Below are 17930 nucleotides of genomic sequence, written 5' to 3'. Positions count from 1 at the left end.
TCTCCCATGACCTTTATTGTTTTAGATATTGTATTTAGGTCTTTGATCCATTTTGAGTTAGTTTTTGTGCATGGTGAGGTATGGGTCTTGTTTCATTTTTTTTTTTTTTTTTTTTTGCGGATGGATATCCAGTTATGCCAGCACCATTTGTTAAAGAGACTGTCTTCCACATTTAACAGATTTTTGGACCTTTATCAAATATCAGCTGCTCATATGTGGATGGATTTATGTCTGGATTCTCAATTCTGTTCTATTGGTCTATGTATCTGTTGTTGTACCAGTACCAGGCTGTTTTGACTACTGTGGCAGTATAGTATAGTCTAAAATCAGGTAGTATGAGGCCTCCCACTTTGTTTTTCTTTTTCAGTAATGCTTTACTTATCTGGGGTCTCTTTCCCTCCCAGAAACTGTTTTAACTACAGTCATGCATTGCTTAATGTCCACGATACGTTCTGTGAAATACGATGTTATGTGATTTGGATGTTCTTTGAACACCATATTATATACAGGCAGTCCTCAAGTTATGAACATCTGACTTACATGCAACTCGTAGTTACAAATCAATACTCATAAAGCATATTATATTAAAACCTTATTTGTGCCCACTTCCAACTGTCATCGTCGCTGTTGCTGTTGCTGCTGCTGGAGTGGCTGTTGGAGGCCAGAGAAATGGGTGGCAGTGGTGGCTGAGAGGGCAGTGATGTGAGTGGAGATATAGGAAGCAAGTGAGGAGCAAGCAGAGTGCACCCAGTCCTGTCCACAGCTCCACCTGCCTGAGGAGCAGGAACAGCCAGGCCTGCAGCCCCCACCACCGCCACCCATCTGCCTGCCCGACAAAGCCTGAGAGCCCGCACCCAGAGCCACAGACATGTATGTGGTCAGACCTGGGGCTGATAAACCAGTAAGCACGATTTGTACCAGCTTACCATAAGCAAGGTATAAACCAAAACCAAACCCAGTGCCGTCGAGTTGATTCCGACTCATAGAGACCCTATAGGACAGAGTAGAACTGCCCCATAGAGTTTCCAAGGAGTACCTGGTGGATTTGAACTGCCGACCCTTTGATTAGCAGCCGTAGCTCTTAGCCACTACGGTCTCCAAGCAAAGTATGCACAGGTTTAATTGTGCTTACTTACTCACCTGTAGTGCACATCTTTGATATGGTGAAACCCAGGTGAAATCGTGCGCTACGGATTAGAAAGCAAACACAATTAAACCCATGGATACCTTGCTTATTGGGTAATCCGTCCCTGGGTTGGACGTTGCCCAAATGGACATTATGCCATGTGTGACTGTACTTTCCACAAACACTCTATGAAGCAGTAATTGTTTTAAGATAAAATTGGGACACAGGTAAGTTAAGTACTCAGTGTTGCTCAACAGCTTACAGCTGGGGCATGGACTCAACTCCTCACCCTGGCAGTGTGACTTCAGAACTTACTCCTAACCACCAGGTGATAATACTGCCTGTCAGCTCAGAAGAAACCTAGCTCATGGGGAAAGGTCAAGGGTGATTTCACTGGGACAAGGAGGATCCCGGGTTTGGTGGCAGGAGCTGTGCCTACCAGGCCCAAGTGTGCATCGGGCCTCCTTCACCAGGGCTTGCACTAATGAATGGTGGCTGTCCAAGCCAGAAAGACCCTTGTGGCCTGATATCAGCTGACCTTAAGGAGTGGGGGTGGGGGGCAGTAATGATTCGATCAACCATGATTATGAACTGAAACCCCAATCATTACTGCAAAATTAAGCCAATAAAACTCTGGACACAGAAGTTCCATGGGCTTCCTGATTGATGAAAGACATCCAGCCACATGGGAGGGTAACAAAGCCTTTGGATAAGTACCCAGAGGAACCCCACTCTGCTAGTAAGCCTAAACCAAAGGCGCTCAGCTCTAGCTCCGTGGACCAGCAAATCTAGCTCCACCAAGTGCCCTGAGGCACCCTACTCCACCAGCAAGCCTCCTGCCCAAAGGCACTCAGCTGTCTCACTCCATGGGCCGGGAATTGGCTCTCTTTTAAGCCTAGCAGGATGGCAAAATTGACTAATCCCCTCATTAGGGTTCCATATACTTTATTAGCATGGTCCCACCCAATCATTCGGTGGGTGTGGAGTTACAAGACCATGGCAAGAAAGGCAACAAAAGTGATCCATCACACCACACCACTCATGGTGACCGCATGAGTGTGAGAGTAGAATTCTGCTCCCTAGGATTTTTCGGAAGTAGATAGCCAGGCCTCTGGGTAAACTCAAACCTCTAGCTTTTCAGGTTAGCAGCCAAGTGCATTAACTCTTTGCACTACTCCCCACTTTTGGGGTAAAGAATCCTTTTAATGGTGCTTAAGCATCCTAAAAAACAAATAAGTTCTTTTTTAATCCCAATGTCTTATCTCTCCAGGTAGAAAATAAAATTCTTGATAGTTTTTTTATTTCTCCACTAATTAAATTCTTTGATAGTTTTTCTGAGTATTTATACCCATCAAATATAAATAACTTCACAGTAATAACTTGTGATGATTCAGTGCAATGTATTGCTTAAAATGGTCCTTCTACCCATGGTGTTTGTGACACACACGATGATTGAGTGGGACTATGAGAATAAGGTATATGGAACCTGTGATCATTTAGGTTATGTGTCAACTTGGTTAGGCCATGGTTCCCAGTACTGTGTGGTTGTCCTCCATTTTGTGATGTGCTGTGAATCCTTGGAGCCCTGGTGTCACAGTGGTTAAAAGCTCGGCTGTTAACCAAAAGCGGAAACCCTGGTGGTGTAGTGGTTAAGTGCTACGGCTGCTAACCAAAGGGTCGGCATTCTGAATCCGCCAGGTGCTCCTTGGAATCTCTATGGGGCAGTTCTACTCTGTCCTATAGGGTCGCTATGAGTCGGAATCGACTCAACGGCACTGGGTTTGGTTTTTTTTGGTTTGGTTAACCAAAAGGTCGGCAGTCTGAATCCACCAGCCATTCCTTGAAAATACTATGCAGCAGTTCTACTCTGTCCTATAGGACCACTATGAGTCAGAATCAACTCAATGGCAACGGGTTTTGTTTTGGTTTTGTGAATCCTAGCCTCTATGCATGTGGTCGTGTTAATGAAGCAGGATTAGGGATGTATCTTGAGCCGTCACCTTACTAGAGGGTGGGACTCAAGTCATTATCCTTACCCCAGTCACTGCCCTTACTAAAAGGCATGACTCAAGTCACTGCCTTCTCAAACAGCAGGAAGTTTCCTTGACCGGAAATATATGTAAATTATGCGGGGAAGTTCTCTCTCACTCAGCATCCTGCATCTGGTTTATGATCATCTGACCTCCAGTTCTTAGGACTTGAGCCACCAGCCTGCAGTCTGACCTGCTGATTCTGGGATTTGCCAGTTTCCACAGCTCCATGGGCCAGAAGCCTATCATCTGACCTGACTTGCCAGCTTCCACAGCCTTGCAAGTCAGCAGCTTGTCACTGGCCTGCCAATTTGGGTTCCTCAGCCTCGGCAGCCATGTGTCAAGAGAAGTCTATGCCTGACCCATGGATTTGGGGCTTGCCAGCCTCCACAACTGGGTGAGGTATTTCCTTGAATTCCCGAAAAGTCTGATTATTTTCTTTTCCCCAATGAACAGTCACTCTTGTAAAAGGCTGTAGATCCCTTTGGGGAAGGCTGGGCGAAAGATTAACAGTATAAATTTTTGGCAGTGTACTGAGGTCCTTTCTCAAGGGGACTCAGCCTCCCCTTCATTCAAGGGGTTGTGGGTCTTTAAACTTGCTCAAGTCTGGGAACTGATTAAGGGGCTGTGATTATTTATTCTGGCGATTCGTGTTAGGCTGCTGTTCACTTGACCTAGAATTCTTCTACTTGTACAAATCAAGTAAATATTTAGTGGATTTCCTATCTATTTCACTCCTAGGAACACCGTGACTAAGCAGTCAATGCTAAGTCCATACGAGTCAGACTATTCTGATTACTGCTTTGACTCCGCTGTCCATTACGGTAACCACATTCAGCTTGTCTTTGTCAACCAAGAGACAACTTGGCCCCTACCACCACAGGGTCCAGTTACCCCCACTGTAATTAGGTGTCAAATCTGCAAGGCTTTCATGTCCAAAGTTACTTCCCTAATAAACCCCATAATTCTTAAGAATTGTCTGTTGAGTTGTGTGTGGCCACTGCAGTGAATTATTGAACCCAGCAGAGAAACTGGGAGTGCAGTGGGAGGACCAGCTGGTGTCAGAATTGGTAAGGATGGCAGAGACAGGCGGCATGTCTGATCTCTGCCTGTAACAATCAGCCTTGGGCTGTTGCTTTTTAATCTCCTTCCCCTTTGTAAAGTTTGAAGAGGTCAGACACTGCCCCTACATCTTTACAAGTGGAAAACAACAAGAAATTGTCATGACACGTTTTTAGGGTTTTTTAACTCCTAAAAGTTCTAATTAAACACCTTGTACCAATTAACCCACGTCTGTTTCACCTAACGTAGCTATTATACCATTTGACTAGATGACCTGCAGTATAAAGATTTCACTTAAATATAATCCAACTAACTCAATGCTCCCTCCAAGAGGGTGTTGACTTTTTCTTTTTGATTCACCACTGTATTCTCAGCTTCTGGAAACAGGCCCAGGTACAAAGGCAATATGTGACAAATTTTCATTACATTAACGAATAGATTCAATGCAAGGCTACTGTTTCATAGATCCCTGTGCAAAATATAAACTTCTAAAGTGCAAAATATAAACTTCTGAAAGTTCATGGTAGACATTCTCACTTCCAAATGAACCTTCACAGTGATCTTGGGAAAGTGAGCCAATAAATATGTGCCCCAAATCCCACCGATCCAATACTACCCCTTACGGTTTCTCTCCTAAGTGGTTTCTCATTTGTAGCACATGCGGTTACCATGAATGGGAATCCACTCCACAGAAACTAACGACAAGAAGCAACATTCCAGGTACCGATTCTTTTCCGTTTTAAAAATTCACAGTACTTATTTCATCCACTGACATAAAGTGATGCTTTCATTCAATTGACACAATAAAGCAATCAATATGTATGCACTTGGTTTAACATCAAATTGTCTTGATACCAATGCACATATTTATGTACAGTGAGCTATCAGGCTTTCCCAGTTCCTGCATATAATTTCCCTCAGGATACACTTCGTAGCTATACAATGAAGTAGAAATTTTTGCTAATTACTAGCCCCAGTAAATATATCTGTTTACCCTACAGGTTTTGTGGTGCATAAAATAAGACGTAATTGGTCACTGAAGGCACGACCACACTCACTGCATTCACAGGCACTATCACATTTACGGTATTCATCAGATTTCTCTGCTGTACAAATTCTCTGTTATCTCCTGATGGTTCACTTCCGGTAACAGGCTGTCCCACAAGGACCACATTCCTATTTGATAGGAGCCCGCTCATGTTTACTGATGTCTGAGCTGCCACAGAAGGCATATGCATAGTCACATTACCAGGGCTTTTGTCCTGCATGAGATCACCGGTGTGAGATGAGCTGTGACTTGCTCTGGAAGGATCTTCCGCCTTGACTGAATGTACACATTTCTCTCTTGTGTGTATTCTTTTATGTTTAACAAGGCAGTACACATAGGCAAAAGTTTTTCCACACTCGTTGCAGCTATATGGTCTCTCTCCTGTGTGAGATCTTTGATGTATAATGAGCCTTTGCTTCGCAGCAAAAGCTTTCCCACATTCACTGCATTGAAAGGGCTTCTCTCCTGTGTGAATTCTTTGGTGTTCAATGAGACTTGACTTCTGGGAAAAAGGTTTTCCACATTCACTGCATACGAAGGGACTCTTTCCCGTGTGAAATCTCTGATGTGCAATGAGGCGTGACTTCTGGCTGAAGCCTTTACCGCATTCACCACATACATAGGGTTTCTCTCCAGTATGAGTTCGCTGATGAGTAATGAGACTTCCCTTCTGGATGAAGCCTTTTCCACATTCACCACATACAAAGGGTTTCTCTCCAGTATGAGTTCGCTGATGGATAATGAGGTTTCCCTTCTGGATAAAGTCTTTTCCACATTCACTGCATTTGTATGGTTTCTCTCCAGTATGAGTTCGCTGATGGATAATGAGATTTCTCTTCTGGATGAAGCCTTTTCCACACCCACTGCATATATAGGGTTTCTCTGCCATATGAGTTTTCTGATGTTTATTGAGCTGTGACTTACAGAGATATGCTTTGGCACATTCCATGCATCTATATGGTTTTTCTCCTCTGTGACTACTCTGATGATGTTCAGTGAGCTTGAATTTTTTGGAGAAGGCTTTCCCACAAAGACTGCATCTATGGGGTTTCTCTTCTGTATGAATGATCTGATGATGAATGAACCAAGACTTCTTGATGAAGGTTTTCCCACATTCACTACGTACATGTGGTTTCTCTACTTTGGGAGCTTTCTGGGGCTTAATGATTTGGGACTTACTACTGTTGTGGTTTTGGCTTTCAGGAAATTTAGTTTCAATATGAAATTGCTCATGGTTAGCATGGAGAAAGGTTTCGTCTCTGTGAAGCTCAGCAGAGTTGTTTACTCCATGGCTTCTGTTCTGGTTCATTAAAGTTAATTTTGAATTCACGATTTTTTCATCTAAATCAAAGACACCATGATTTTGCCTTAAAGGAAAATTACTTTTGTGCTGATGAATGGTATTTTCCAATGCATTATGTTCATGGCATTGTTCCATTCTATCCACTCTGCTTTCATTTTGTGAGTGCACATGCAGATTATCAACTTTCCAGATTTCTAGAAAAGAAAAGAACAATGAATCTTTCCATCACCTTGATTTGGATAAAGCTATTTAAAAAATGCTTTGATGTGACAGCTCATTAATGAAAACCCTATGATATGTGTGAATAAAATGTTATGCTTACTGTTCCTTGCATACTACTTAAAAAAAACAACAGTATAAACAATCCAAATGATAAAAGCTGTTAGTATAGAAACAAAGTTAGACAATACATAATGAATAAACACAGATTTGGCTGCTTCTTAAATATGGCCTTAGAAGACATGCAGACTGTAATATAAAAGCAAGTCATTGTGAACAGCAGACCACAGAGATTGGAGGGCCTCCTGATCCTAACTGGTGAAGGTCAGATTCATTCACTCCATAAATCCTTAGTGAAAAACAACTATGTACTAGCCACAGTTGGGTATATGAAGAATGCAAAATGTAACATTTGGAAGAAAATAATTTTCACATATACATGGTAAAGTTGTTGAGGATTGTGGTGCAGTGAATTACTTAATGCGGCCCTCCAAGCTACATTTTTTTGTAACTCCCACCAAATGACTGGGTGCAAATATGCAAATGAGGTGCTTGTGGCCCATCAAAGGGATTAGAAAGCTTGTTAATGATGTAAATAAGGTGTGTGGCACCCTTGTGGGGGTGGGACCATGCAAATAACGCACATGGAATGCTAGTGTGGGGATCGGTCAGTTTTGCCACCCTGTTAGGCTTAAAATGAGCCAGTCCAGAGGTGGACAGGGGGACCTCACGATCACCAAGAAAGAAGAGCCAGGAGTGAAGCACGTTCTTGGACCCAGGATCAATGCACTGAGACCCTCCTAGATCCAGGAGACAGAGGGAAAAACCTGTAGCACAGAAGACAGCAAGAGATGAGAGTGCAGGACAGTAGGAATCAGGAGACCAGCATGAGATGGCTGTGGTGGGGCTTGCCAAATCATGGAGCTAAGGGGCGTAACACTCGGACAGGAGGCCCCAAGCAGGGTCCAGTGGCAGAAGGTGAGAAGAAGCTGTCCTGATTGAGGAACTTCATCCTGAATTGTTGTTCCTGTTACTTCCAGGTGGATCCCAATCCGGAGTTGTACCCTGTTACTTCACTAATAAACCACTTAACTTTAAGTACAGTTCATGAGTTCTATGAGATGTTACAGTGAATTACAGAACCCAAAGACGGGAGCGAGAGAGGGGAGGGGGAGTAGCTCATATGAGATGATGAAGTGGTACAGCAGTTTGGAAAAGTTGGACATTTACGACATCTTTAACCTCCACCTCATAGGAACTAGCTTTGTGCTGATCCTTATAAAAGAAATTATTCATTTAGGGATACACAAACACATTCCTCATGTTTACGGACCCTACATTCTAGTTTTGTAAACCACTGAAAAAGAGCAAGGAAAGTCATAAAGAAGGTAACAGTAGATTGTGAAAAGTAAGTTTTTTGATTGGACTAGCAAGGTGTAAAAAAGCCACGGTGGGAGTGTCTGACCTCCTCTAATGTCATGATGGGGAGAGAGAATCACGACCAGCATCAGCCCAAAGCTATGAAGTGAGGTCAGACTTACCTATTCTCTCCAATCTTTTCGCCAATTCTGAGACCAGCCATTCCCACCATGGCACTCTACTTCTCTGCTGGGTTGGATAGTTCGTTGCAATGGTCACAAAGAACTCACAGATAGTACTATTATGGGGTTTACTAGAGAAGTAACAGGTTACAATTCAGGACCAGGAACGACTCAGGTTACAGTTCTTTGGTCAGGACAACTTTTCAGCTGTGCCCACAGGCAGGCCTCTCTCTGGCAATTGGCCTCTTGGCACTCCACCTCTCAGCCCTTCGGACTTTTTGGGCCTGCCTGGCCTCTGTCCTGCTTGGGAAAGTATTACAAAGCTCTTTAGGTCCACTGATAAGTACCCAGAGGCACCACACTCCACCAGCAAGCATCCTGCCAGAAGGCACTCAGCTCTCTTGCTCTGTGGGAAGCCAAGCCAAGCTGCATCAAGTGCCCAGAGGCAACCCACTCTGCCAGCAAGCCTCCTGCCCGAAGGCAATCAGCTTTCTCACCCCGTGGGCTGGGAAGCCCACCGTGCCATCTCCTGTCAGTCTCCTGTTTCTGCTGCTGTTGGTTCTCTTCTGCACTTGCCACCACATCTCACCATCTTGTACCATCTCTGATGCTACAGCTTTCTGTCTCCTGGGTCTAGGAGGTTCTAAGTGCAGGTACCCCAGGTTCAAAGGATGTGCTCCACTCCTGGCTCTTCTTTATTAGTGATAGCAAGGTCCTCCCTTTCTGCCTCTGTGATGGCTTATATTAAGCTTAGTGGGACAGCAAAACTAACCAATCCTCTTTTTAGGGTTCCATATACCTTATTTGCATGGCCCCACTCCCAGAAGGGTGTCATGCACCTTAATTGCATTATTAGCAAGCAGTTCAATCCACTTGGTGGACCACAAGCACTGTATTTGCATAGCCCCACCCAATCATTTGGTGGGAATTACAAGACCATGGTGAGAAAGGCCATATAAAATGATCCATTGCACCACATTCATTAATAAACCACTTAATTGTAAGTACAGTTCGTGAGTTCTTGTGGCCATTGCAACAAATTATCAAAAGAAGCAGAGACGTATAGAGTGCCATCGTAGGAACGACTGGTGTCAGAAATTGTGAAAAAACTGGAGAGCAGAAGAGGTATGTGTGTCCTCCACCTCATAGGAACCAGCTTTGTGCTGATTCTGATTCTTATCTTTTAGGAATCTAGGCGACTGTTTACACCTCATTACACCAAGGAACCTCCCTAAGTAGATTATTACATACATCTCCTCCTCCCACTGCTGTCAAGTCAATTCCAACTCATAGCAACCCTATACATACTTAGGTAGAATTTAGCCATATACCCAAACTCACCTCCATGCCATTTCTAACACTAGCAGTAGGAAATGAAATTGGACAAACAAGGGCTTACCAGGATATAAGACTTATTAATAAACTAGGATAAGGGTCATATTCTCAGAGGGATGAATAATTAACAAAACAGAGATTCTGTCGGCAAAGCAAAAAGTTAATTTATGGCAAGCTTTGTGGGCCATAAGGTCTCCGACACAACTCAAATCTACTTTTGCAGCGCGAAAGCAGCCCTAGACAGATGGATGGGTGGATTAGTCCCTAGGCCTGTACTTAGCCAATCCATAGACTAGAGAAGGAAACAATTAGGATTATCTAAATCAAGAATTTCAAATGACTGCCTGGGGACTGAACCACCTCTGATCCAGCAGCTGAGTTTCCAACCTCAGCTCAACCACCAGCCATGGATCCTAGGTTTCCAAAGTTTCAAGCCTCACAAGCCTCTGCAGCACAGAAACAGACTACCCCCAGCCCCATATTAATGTGAAACCTGGACCAGATACCCCATACGATGTCCACCCCTCCGGCTCCAAATTCACTGAGCCTCATATTAAATCCCAAACTCTTTCTAAACACCATATTCATTGTAAATACCACATCCACCCCTTACAATCAAAGAGATCTACAAAGACCCCATACCCTGACAATTGAGACAGCCTTAATCATTGCACAAAGGTGTGTCCCTCCTGATTGACCCCAAAGGCAACAACTCTCACCTACTTGCCACAAAAACCTGACCCCAACACTCCCCACAAGGAATTCCATGGATCCTCATTACATCATGTCCACACACCTCCCTTGCCATGATTCAACAACAAAATACACACTGGCCTGTTTTTCTCCTGACTACGAAGAGTTCCAAAGAAGTTTTACTTACTTCTGTGACAGCTTCTACTTCTCTGCTCATCAAGCAAACCCTTGTCCGCCTACACAGGCTGGCAAGGGTCTGAGACTTTGGCAGGAGCACAGACAATGGAATTTTCCTTATTGTCTTGTTGTTATGTGCCATCAAGTCAGTTTTGATTCACAGTGCTGTGTACAACAAAATGAAACACTGTCCAGTCCTGTGCCATACCCACAATCATTGCTATCTTTGATCCCATTGTTGTAGCCATTGTGTCAATCCATCTCATTGAGGGTCTTCCTCTTTTTCACTGGCCCTCTGCTTTACCAAGCATGATGTCCTTCTCCAGGGACTTGTCCCTCCTGATAACATGTCCAAAGTACGTGAGATAAAGTTTCATCATCCTTGCTTCTAAGGAGCATTCTGGCTGTACTTCTTCCAACACAGATTTGTTCGTTCTTCTAGCATTCCACGGTATATTCAATATTCTTCACCAACACCATAATTCAAAGGCATAAATTCTTCTTTGGTCTTCCTCATTCACTGTCCAGCCTTCACATGCACTTTATTATTTTTTTAATTAATTAATTTATTGTGCTTTAAGTGAAAGTTTACAAATCAAGTCAGTCTCTCATACAAAAAGTTATACACACCTTGCTATGTACTCCTAGCTGCTCTCCCCGAGACAGGACATTCCTTCTCTCCACCCTGTATTCCCTGTGTCCATTCAACCAGTTCCTGTCCCCTTCTTCCTTCTCATCTGGCCTACAGACAAGAGTTGCCCACATAGTCTCATCACATGCACTTTAAAGAAGCCTTCTGCAGCAGATTTGACCAATGCAATATATCGTTTGATTTCTTGACTTTTGCTTCCAGGGTGTAGACAGTGGATCCAAGTAAAATGAAATCCTTAAGAAGTTCAATATTTTCTCTATCATGATATTGCTTATTGGTCCAGTTGTGGGAACTTGTGTTTTATGTTGAGGTGTAATCCATATTGAAGGCTGTAGTCTTTGATCTTCATCAGTGCAGTGTAGTGAATTACTTAAAACAGCCCTTCTAACCACTGTCTTTGTAACTCACACACAATGATAGAGTGGTACTATGCAAATAAGGTGTACGGAACCCTAACAAGGGGATTGATCAGTTTTGCCGTCCCTTTAGGCTTAAAATGAGCCATTCCAGAGGTGAGAGTGGAGGATCTCACCACCACCAAGGAAGAAGAACCAGAAGTTAAAACTTGTCCTTTGGACCCAGGTTCCCTGTGCCGGGTAGTTCCTGGAAACAGGAGTACGAAAGAGAGAGAGAGAGAGTACACTGTAATAATGAACATGGCAAGAAGTAGTGGCAGAGAAATGGTGGCAGCAGAGGAAGATTGGCAGGAGACTGGCAGGAGATAGTGTGGTGGTCTGAGAGCCCATGGAATGGAAAAGTTAAGTGCCTTTGGACAGGAGGCTTGCTGGTGGAGTAGGGTGCCTCCTGGAACTTCGTGGAGTTAAGTTTACCAACCCACAGAGCTAGAGCTGAGTGCCTTTGGGCCAAAGCTTACTGGCACGGTGGAGTTCTTTGGGGCACTTACAGGCAGAGCTACAAGAGCTTTGTTACACTTGCCTGAGCAGGGCTGAGGCTGAGGGCCAGAGAAGTGTATTTGCAGGCACGGCTGAGAAGAGGCTATCCTGATGGAAGAACTGTATCCTGAGCATTCCTGAACCTGAACTGCAACCTGCTGCTTCCCTAATAAACCCCATAATTGTAAGCCTTGTCTGCGAGCTCTGTGTGGCCACTGCAATGAATTATTGAACTCAGTAGAGAAGTAGAGTGTCAAGGGAGAGATAGCTGGTATCAGAATTGGTAAAGACTAAGGAGCGAAGGGGCATTCCTGACTTAGGCCTCAGAGGAATCATCCGTGGGCTGTTGATCTTAATTCTCCTTCCCCTTTGTGAAGATAGAGGAAGTCAGATACCTCTACCACACCATTATTACAAAGGGACATCAGTTTCAGTTGCTGTGCCCGTCCAGAATGCTGGTAGCAAGTGCTTCCACCTCAGTCCACTCTCATTCATGTTGGGTAGGGTTACATAGGTAAACACTAATGGCCTATCTCACTCACTAGGCAATACAGCAGTATTCAGTCAACTTCAATTTTGCCAGGTTGGGGGATGGTACAATCAATTCTATTAGGCCCTTGGGAATTCCGGCATACAAGTTCAGGGGTATAGTTACAGTTTCTTGCTTAGGGCTCACCTGATTCCAGTACCTGCAGCTGCATCCCTGGTCCTGGGACCACAGCATCCAGTAGCAAAAAAGTTTTAGGTTATGTGGGGAAGAATGGTAGTGACACCAGTGTCCTCCCCTACCCCTCTTCCCCAGATCCCCCAGAGAAGCCCAGGAATCTGTCCAGTGGTGGTCCTGCCTTTGTCCTCTCACGCTGAGTATAAGCACACACTCATGAAGGTGTGTGAGACAGCTCTTCATGCCTTTATCTCTCCCCATTTTAGATATCAAATGTTTCAACTGCCCATTCCAAGGTGGTATGCAATATGGTATGTCCATTTAATATGATGTTTCTGGGCCCACTGCTGCACTCTGTGAGCTCTAAAGTATGTTCTTTGGTCTGATGAAATATAACTCAGTGTTCCAAATTGGTACAGTATATTTTGCTCCAATACCTTTCTGGTGTTTTTGGCATTTGTATCCGTCATGGGGTATGCAAAGCCAAGTCCAGAGTATCTATTCCTGTGAGGACCCATTTGCAGTTACCTGGTGCCACTGGTATCATTAGTCCAATAGTTGCCAGCTATGTGCAAGGCCTCCCCTCACCCCTCCTAGGGAATGTATGCCGTAGCCATCTGCAACCTTTATCGCTGGTAAGTGTACAGAGCAGTCCTTATTGGCATTTTATGACTCAGAGGGTGCAAAAGGGATGTGTCTAGATTCGGCTCATCTCTGCATTGTTACAGCACCCCCGTGTCTACTCATGTCACGGACCCAACTGGCCACCTCAAGTGAGCATACCAGCAGGTCCACTTGCCAATTCCAATCACCTTCTAATCCAGTAAAGGGGTTCTTCTGATGGGCATCAACGTGTCCCATTCTAATGTACCCTCTAAATTCCCAGAGTGCTTTCCATAGGTCCATACCCCACACAACTGTCCCCTTTATAGTCCCATTTTCTATTGCCCATTTCCCTGACCATACAGCCAGGTCGTTGGCTATCGCCCGTGAGTCGGTAAAAATCCAAACATATGGGCTCTCACAACTGCTCAATTCTTCCATCACAGCTAGGAAGCGCACTGAGCTGACCTGTTCTTATCTTCTTTAATCAGGGGGGTTTTTCATCTGTCGGTCTTAATGCAGCAGCTTTCCACATCAAATGTTGTCCATGTAACCTGGAACTGCCATCCATGAACAAAGCAGCCTTCTGCTGGTCCACAGAGAGTTGTTCATAGAGGGCTGTCCACGTAGTAATGAGCACTGGCAGCTTCTCAGGTGGTTTCAGGCTAGGACCTATGGGAAAAGAGACTACCTGCTCATGGATACAGTGGGTGCCTCCCTACATTCCCTCAGCAACTTGTTCTTACATGAACCATTTCAGTTTTATTATGGAACAATTTTGGGTATTGCCTTTCTTATTAGATTATTTCTCTGACATCACCGAAGACATTATGGGTATTTCTCATGATAATTTTATGTCCTTTTGTCATTGAACCAATCTCAATCAATGCCCAATAGCAGGCGAGTAATTGCCTTTCAAATGCTGTGTATTGTGCTGTAGCATCTGGAAACGTTTTAGTCCAAAATCCTAGCAGTCGCCATAGCACAGCGTTCTCAGGTTCTTGCCATAAGCTTCAGTCTGCATAAGCACATGTGACAGACACCTCTAAAGTCATGTCTGAATATGGATCGTTAAGGGCCTAAAGCCAGGGAGAGTGAGACTGCTTTCTGTAATTCAGACATAGCCTGCTGTTGCTCTGGCCCCCATTCAAATGCAGTTTTCTTCTGAGTAGATTTGTGGATGGGAGCCAGTAATATTCCCAGATGTAGAATATGTTTTCTTCAAAATCGCAAAAGACAAACCAAATGTTGGGTCTCCTGCTTAGTTTGGGGGATAGGTAGTAACAGCAACTTATTCTTGGTTGCCTGCAGAATGTCACGGGTGGCTCCTGCCCAAGTTATTCCCAAGAACCTCACTGCTTCAGCAGGGCCCTGGACTTTTGCTGGATTTATTATCCAGCCTCTGTTGGTCATGTGGGCCATCACTATATTCACATTAGCCCTAGCTTGTTCTTCAGTGTTTGATATTAACACAGTATCACCAATGTAACATACCATTACACTTGCGATCTGCACCAAGTCCAAGTCTCTTCTAACCAAACTATGACAGTAAACTGATGAATTCAAGTAACCCTGTGGCAATAGAGTGAATGTAAATTGGAATCCTTCCCACATAAAGCAAACTGTGGCCGGTGTCTTAGGCTGGGTTCTCTAGAGAAGCAAAACCAGTAATGTGTATAAATATTTAGAGAAAGACTTATATTAAGGAAACAGCTCATGTGATTGTAGGGGTTGGAATGTCCCAAGTCCTTGGATCTGGATAGAGTCCCTTCCCAATTCACAGGGCCACAGAGGCTGGTGAACCCAAGATGAGCAGGTTGGAGAGCAGGGATCGTGCTCACAAGTTGTGACAGTCAAGGAATCCGCAAGGTCCACGGGCAAGACCACAAGGTTTCTCCTGAGTCGGCTGCAGGGGCTGGCAAACCCAAAATAGGCAGGTCGGGGAGCAGGACTCTTGCTTGCAGGCCATGAAGACTGGCGAACCCCAAGATGGACAGGTCGGCTGCTAGCACAAGTCCCAAGAACCAGAGGTCAGACAAGAGACAGCTATTGGGTCCAGAACAAGCCAACAACCTTTGCAAGGCGACCAGGAAAAAGGAAGGAAATGGGGGAAGGCAAAGAGATTGAAGGCAGAGGGGGTGGTGAGTCGCCACAAACCCCACCCCCACTGGTACCACTCAGCAGATCCCATCATGGGGGTGATCACATATTAAATTTCAACAGGAAGTGGCATCTGGGGTCTTAAACGCTAGCAAGCAGCCATCTAAGATGCATCAATGAGTCTCAACCCACCTGGATCAAAGGAGAACGAAGAGCACCAAGGCCACAAGGTAATTACGAGCCCAACAGACAGAAAGGGCCACATGAACCAGAGACTACATCATCCTGAGACCAGAAGCAGATGGTGCCCAGCTACAACCGATGACTACCCTGACAGGGAACACAACAGAGAAGCCCTGAGGGAGCAGAAGAGCAGTGGGATGCAGACCCCAAATTCTCATAAAGACCAGACTTAATGGTCTGACTGAGACTAGAAGGACCCCAGTGGTCATGGCCCCCAAACTTTCTGTTGGCCCAGGATAGGAACCATTCCCGAACCCAACTCGTCAGACATGGATTGGACTGGACAATGGGTTGGAGAGGGATGCTGGTGAGGAGTGAGCTACTTGGATCAGGTGGACACTTGAGACTACGTTGGCATCTCCTGCCTGGAGGGGAGATTGGAGGGTAGAGGGGGTTAGAAGCTGGCAAAATGGACACGAAAAGAGAGGGTGGAAGGAGGGAGCGGGCTGTCTCATTGGCAGGAGAGTAATTGGGAGTATGTAATAAGGTGTATATAAGTTTTTATGTGAGAGACTGATTTGATTTGTAAACTTTCACTTAAAGCACAATAAAAATTATTAAAAAAAAAATTTTAACAGGAAAGTGAATCACAACATCGTACAACTGTCAAAACACTGAGAATCATGGCCCAGCCAAGTTGACACACAATCTTAACCATCACAGCTGGCTCTTTTCCAAGACTACGATGGAGAAAAAGTCATTTTCGAGATCAGTCACTGGATACCAGTCCTTAGCCTTCTGTATCTTCTGCACTGTTGATACCATGTCTGGAACAGCTGAAGCCACAGGTGGCATTATTTATTTAGGCCTCAATAGTCTACTGTCAGCCTCCATGAGCCACCTGCCTTTTTCACAGACCATACAGGGCTATTATACAGAGAATCTGCTGGTACCAACACTCTGGCCTATCACATGTCTTTCATCAAAGCAATAATCTTTTGTCCACCAGGAATTTTATGTTGTTTCACATTAACAACCTAAGTGGTTAGGGCAATTCTAAATGGTTCCCATTTAGCATGTCCAATCAATACTGCCATAAAGTCAGATTTACACACCTTCAACTTTACAATATCAGATAGAGGGTGTGTGCCCCATTAGATATACTATCCATACCAATGATACACTCAGGTAAAGGAGATGCAACTGCTTCATACAAGATTTGTTATATTTTCCAGTTCTCATCTAAACTTTCACCTTAGTCCCATCTGCATTCCCATATCCCTCCAGTTTAACCTTAGGCCCCTTCAAGATTTTATTGACAGGCTTGGGGATTACAGGGCATTGGGCTCCTGTCTCTTCCCCACCCCTCAGCCATTTCACCAACACATGTACATAGGGCCTGGTGTCACCTGTGGGACTGAACCAGAAGACACTGGCCCCTTGTCAATCCTTATTTTGACTGCCTGGCTGAGCTTCTGCTCCAAATGGTCCTAGGTGGGACTTCCCATTACTAATTTCCTCCCAACTGTGATAAATAGAACACACTTGTTCAGGCCTCTTCAATGTCGGGGCACCAGTACGAGTTTCCATTTGGCCCACCCAACCTCCTGTTGTGAAGCATTAGAAACTTTGTCCATCAATGTCCACTATACTCATCCCATTTCTTAGTAACCATTTAAAAATCTCCACCCTGCTGCAGTAAGTTCTTTCCCCATTGCCTCTTCCCACTATCCTATGAATCACTCTTATATTCGTGCATCTGTAAGACCAATGCAAGGAAGGTATGCCAACAGATCTGACAAGGCTTCTCAGATTATTGCTTTGTTTCACAGTAGCAAGTTTACATGGAGTACCCATGTAGAAGGGGCTTCCTTGATTACCATATCTGCCGTGATCTGTGTCAAGGGCATACTCATTGGGTAAATATTCTGATCATCATAAAGCCATGACTTGCATAAGCAGCACATAAGCTGCTTCCTCTGGAGTGTTCCATTGACTATTCAGAGTGGAAAAGTGCAGTTTCCCTTCTCAGGGTAAACAAATCTCACTGCAAATTTTATCCTTCAGGCTGGCTGTACCCTTTGGGTTAATCAGCTCTGTACCTGTATCTTATATCGTCATTCGTGACTGTTCCATAATGAGTTGTGGGTCTTGCATCTACCCAAACATACTCTTCCATTCTGCAGCATTCAAAACTAGACACTGCCCCTAAATTAGTCGCTCTCACAATCCATTTGAGTAACAGTCCTCCAGAATCTGATGATACCCACCTACAAACTGAAGCAACTCCTTTACCTTATA

The 17930-nt window shown here is 44.5% G+C and overlaps 1 protein-coding gene across 13 annotated transcripts in view; it reads right to left on the bottom strand.

Moving 5' to 3' along the window:
- Positions 1-87: 87 nt before the first annotated feature.
- LOC100675448 (zinc finger protein 613-like) overlaps positions 88-17930 on the bottom strand; it is a 228307-nt gene continuing 210464 nt past the window's right edge. For 7 of the 13 annotated variants that reach the window (XM_064294157.1, XM_064294158.1, XM_064294160.1 and 4 more), the window contains one exon: positions 88-6763. In XM_064294157.1, coding sequence (XP_064150227.1) covers positions 5214-6763 — 1550 coding nt within the window. In that variant the 3' untranslated portion in view covers positions 88-5213. The other 6 variants (XM_064294161.1, XM_023543438.2, XM_064294162.1 and 3 more) reach the window with 6 other exon arrangements.

Source organism: Loxodonta africana, chromosome 11, assembly GCF_030014295.1.
Source record: "Loxodonta africana isolate mLoxAfr1 chromosome 11, mLoxAfr1.hap2, whole genome shotgun sequence".
Lineage (NCBI taxonomy): Eukaryota > Metazoa > Chordata > Mammalia > Proboscidea > Elephantidae > Loxodonta > Loxodonta africana.
This window is presented reverse-complemented; position numbering and strand designations above follow the sequence as displayed.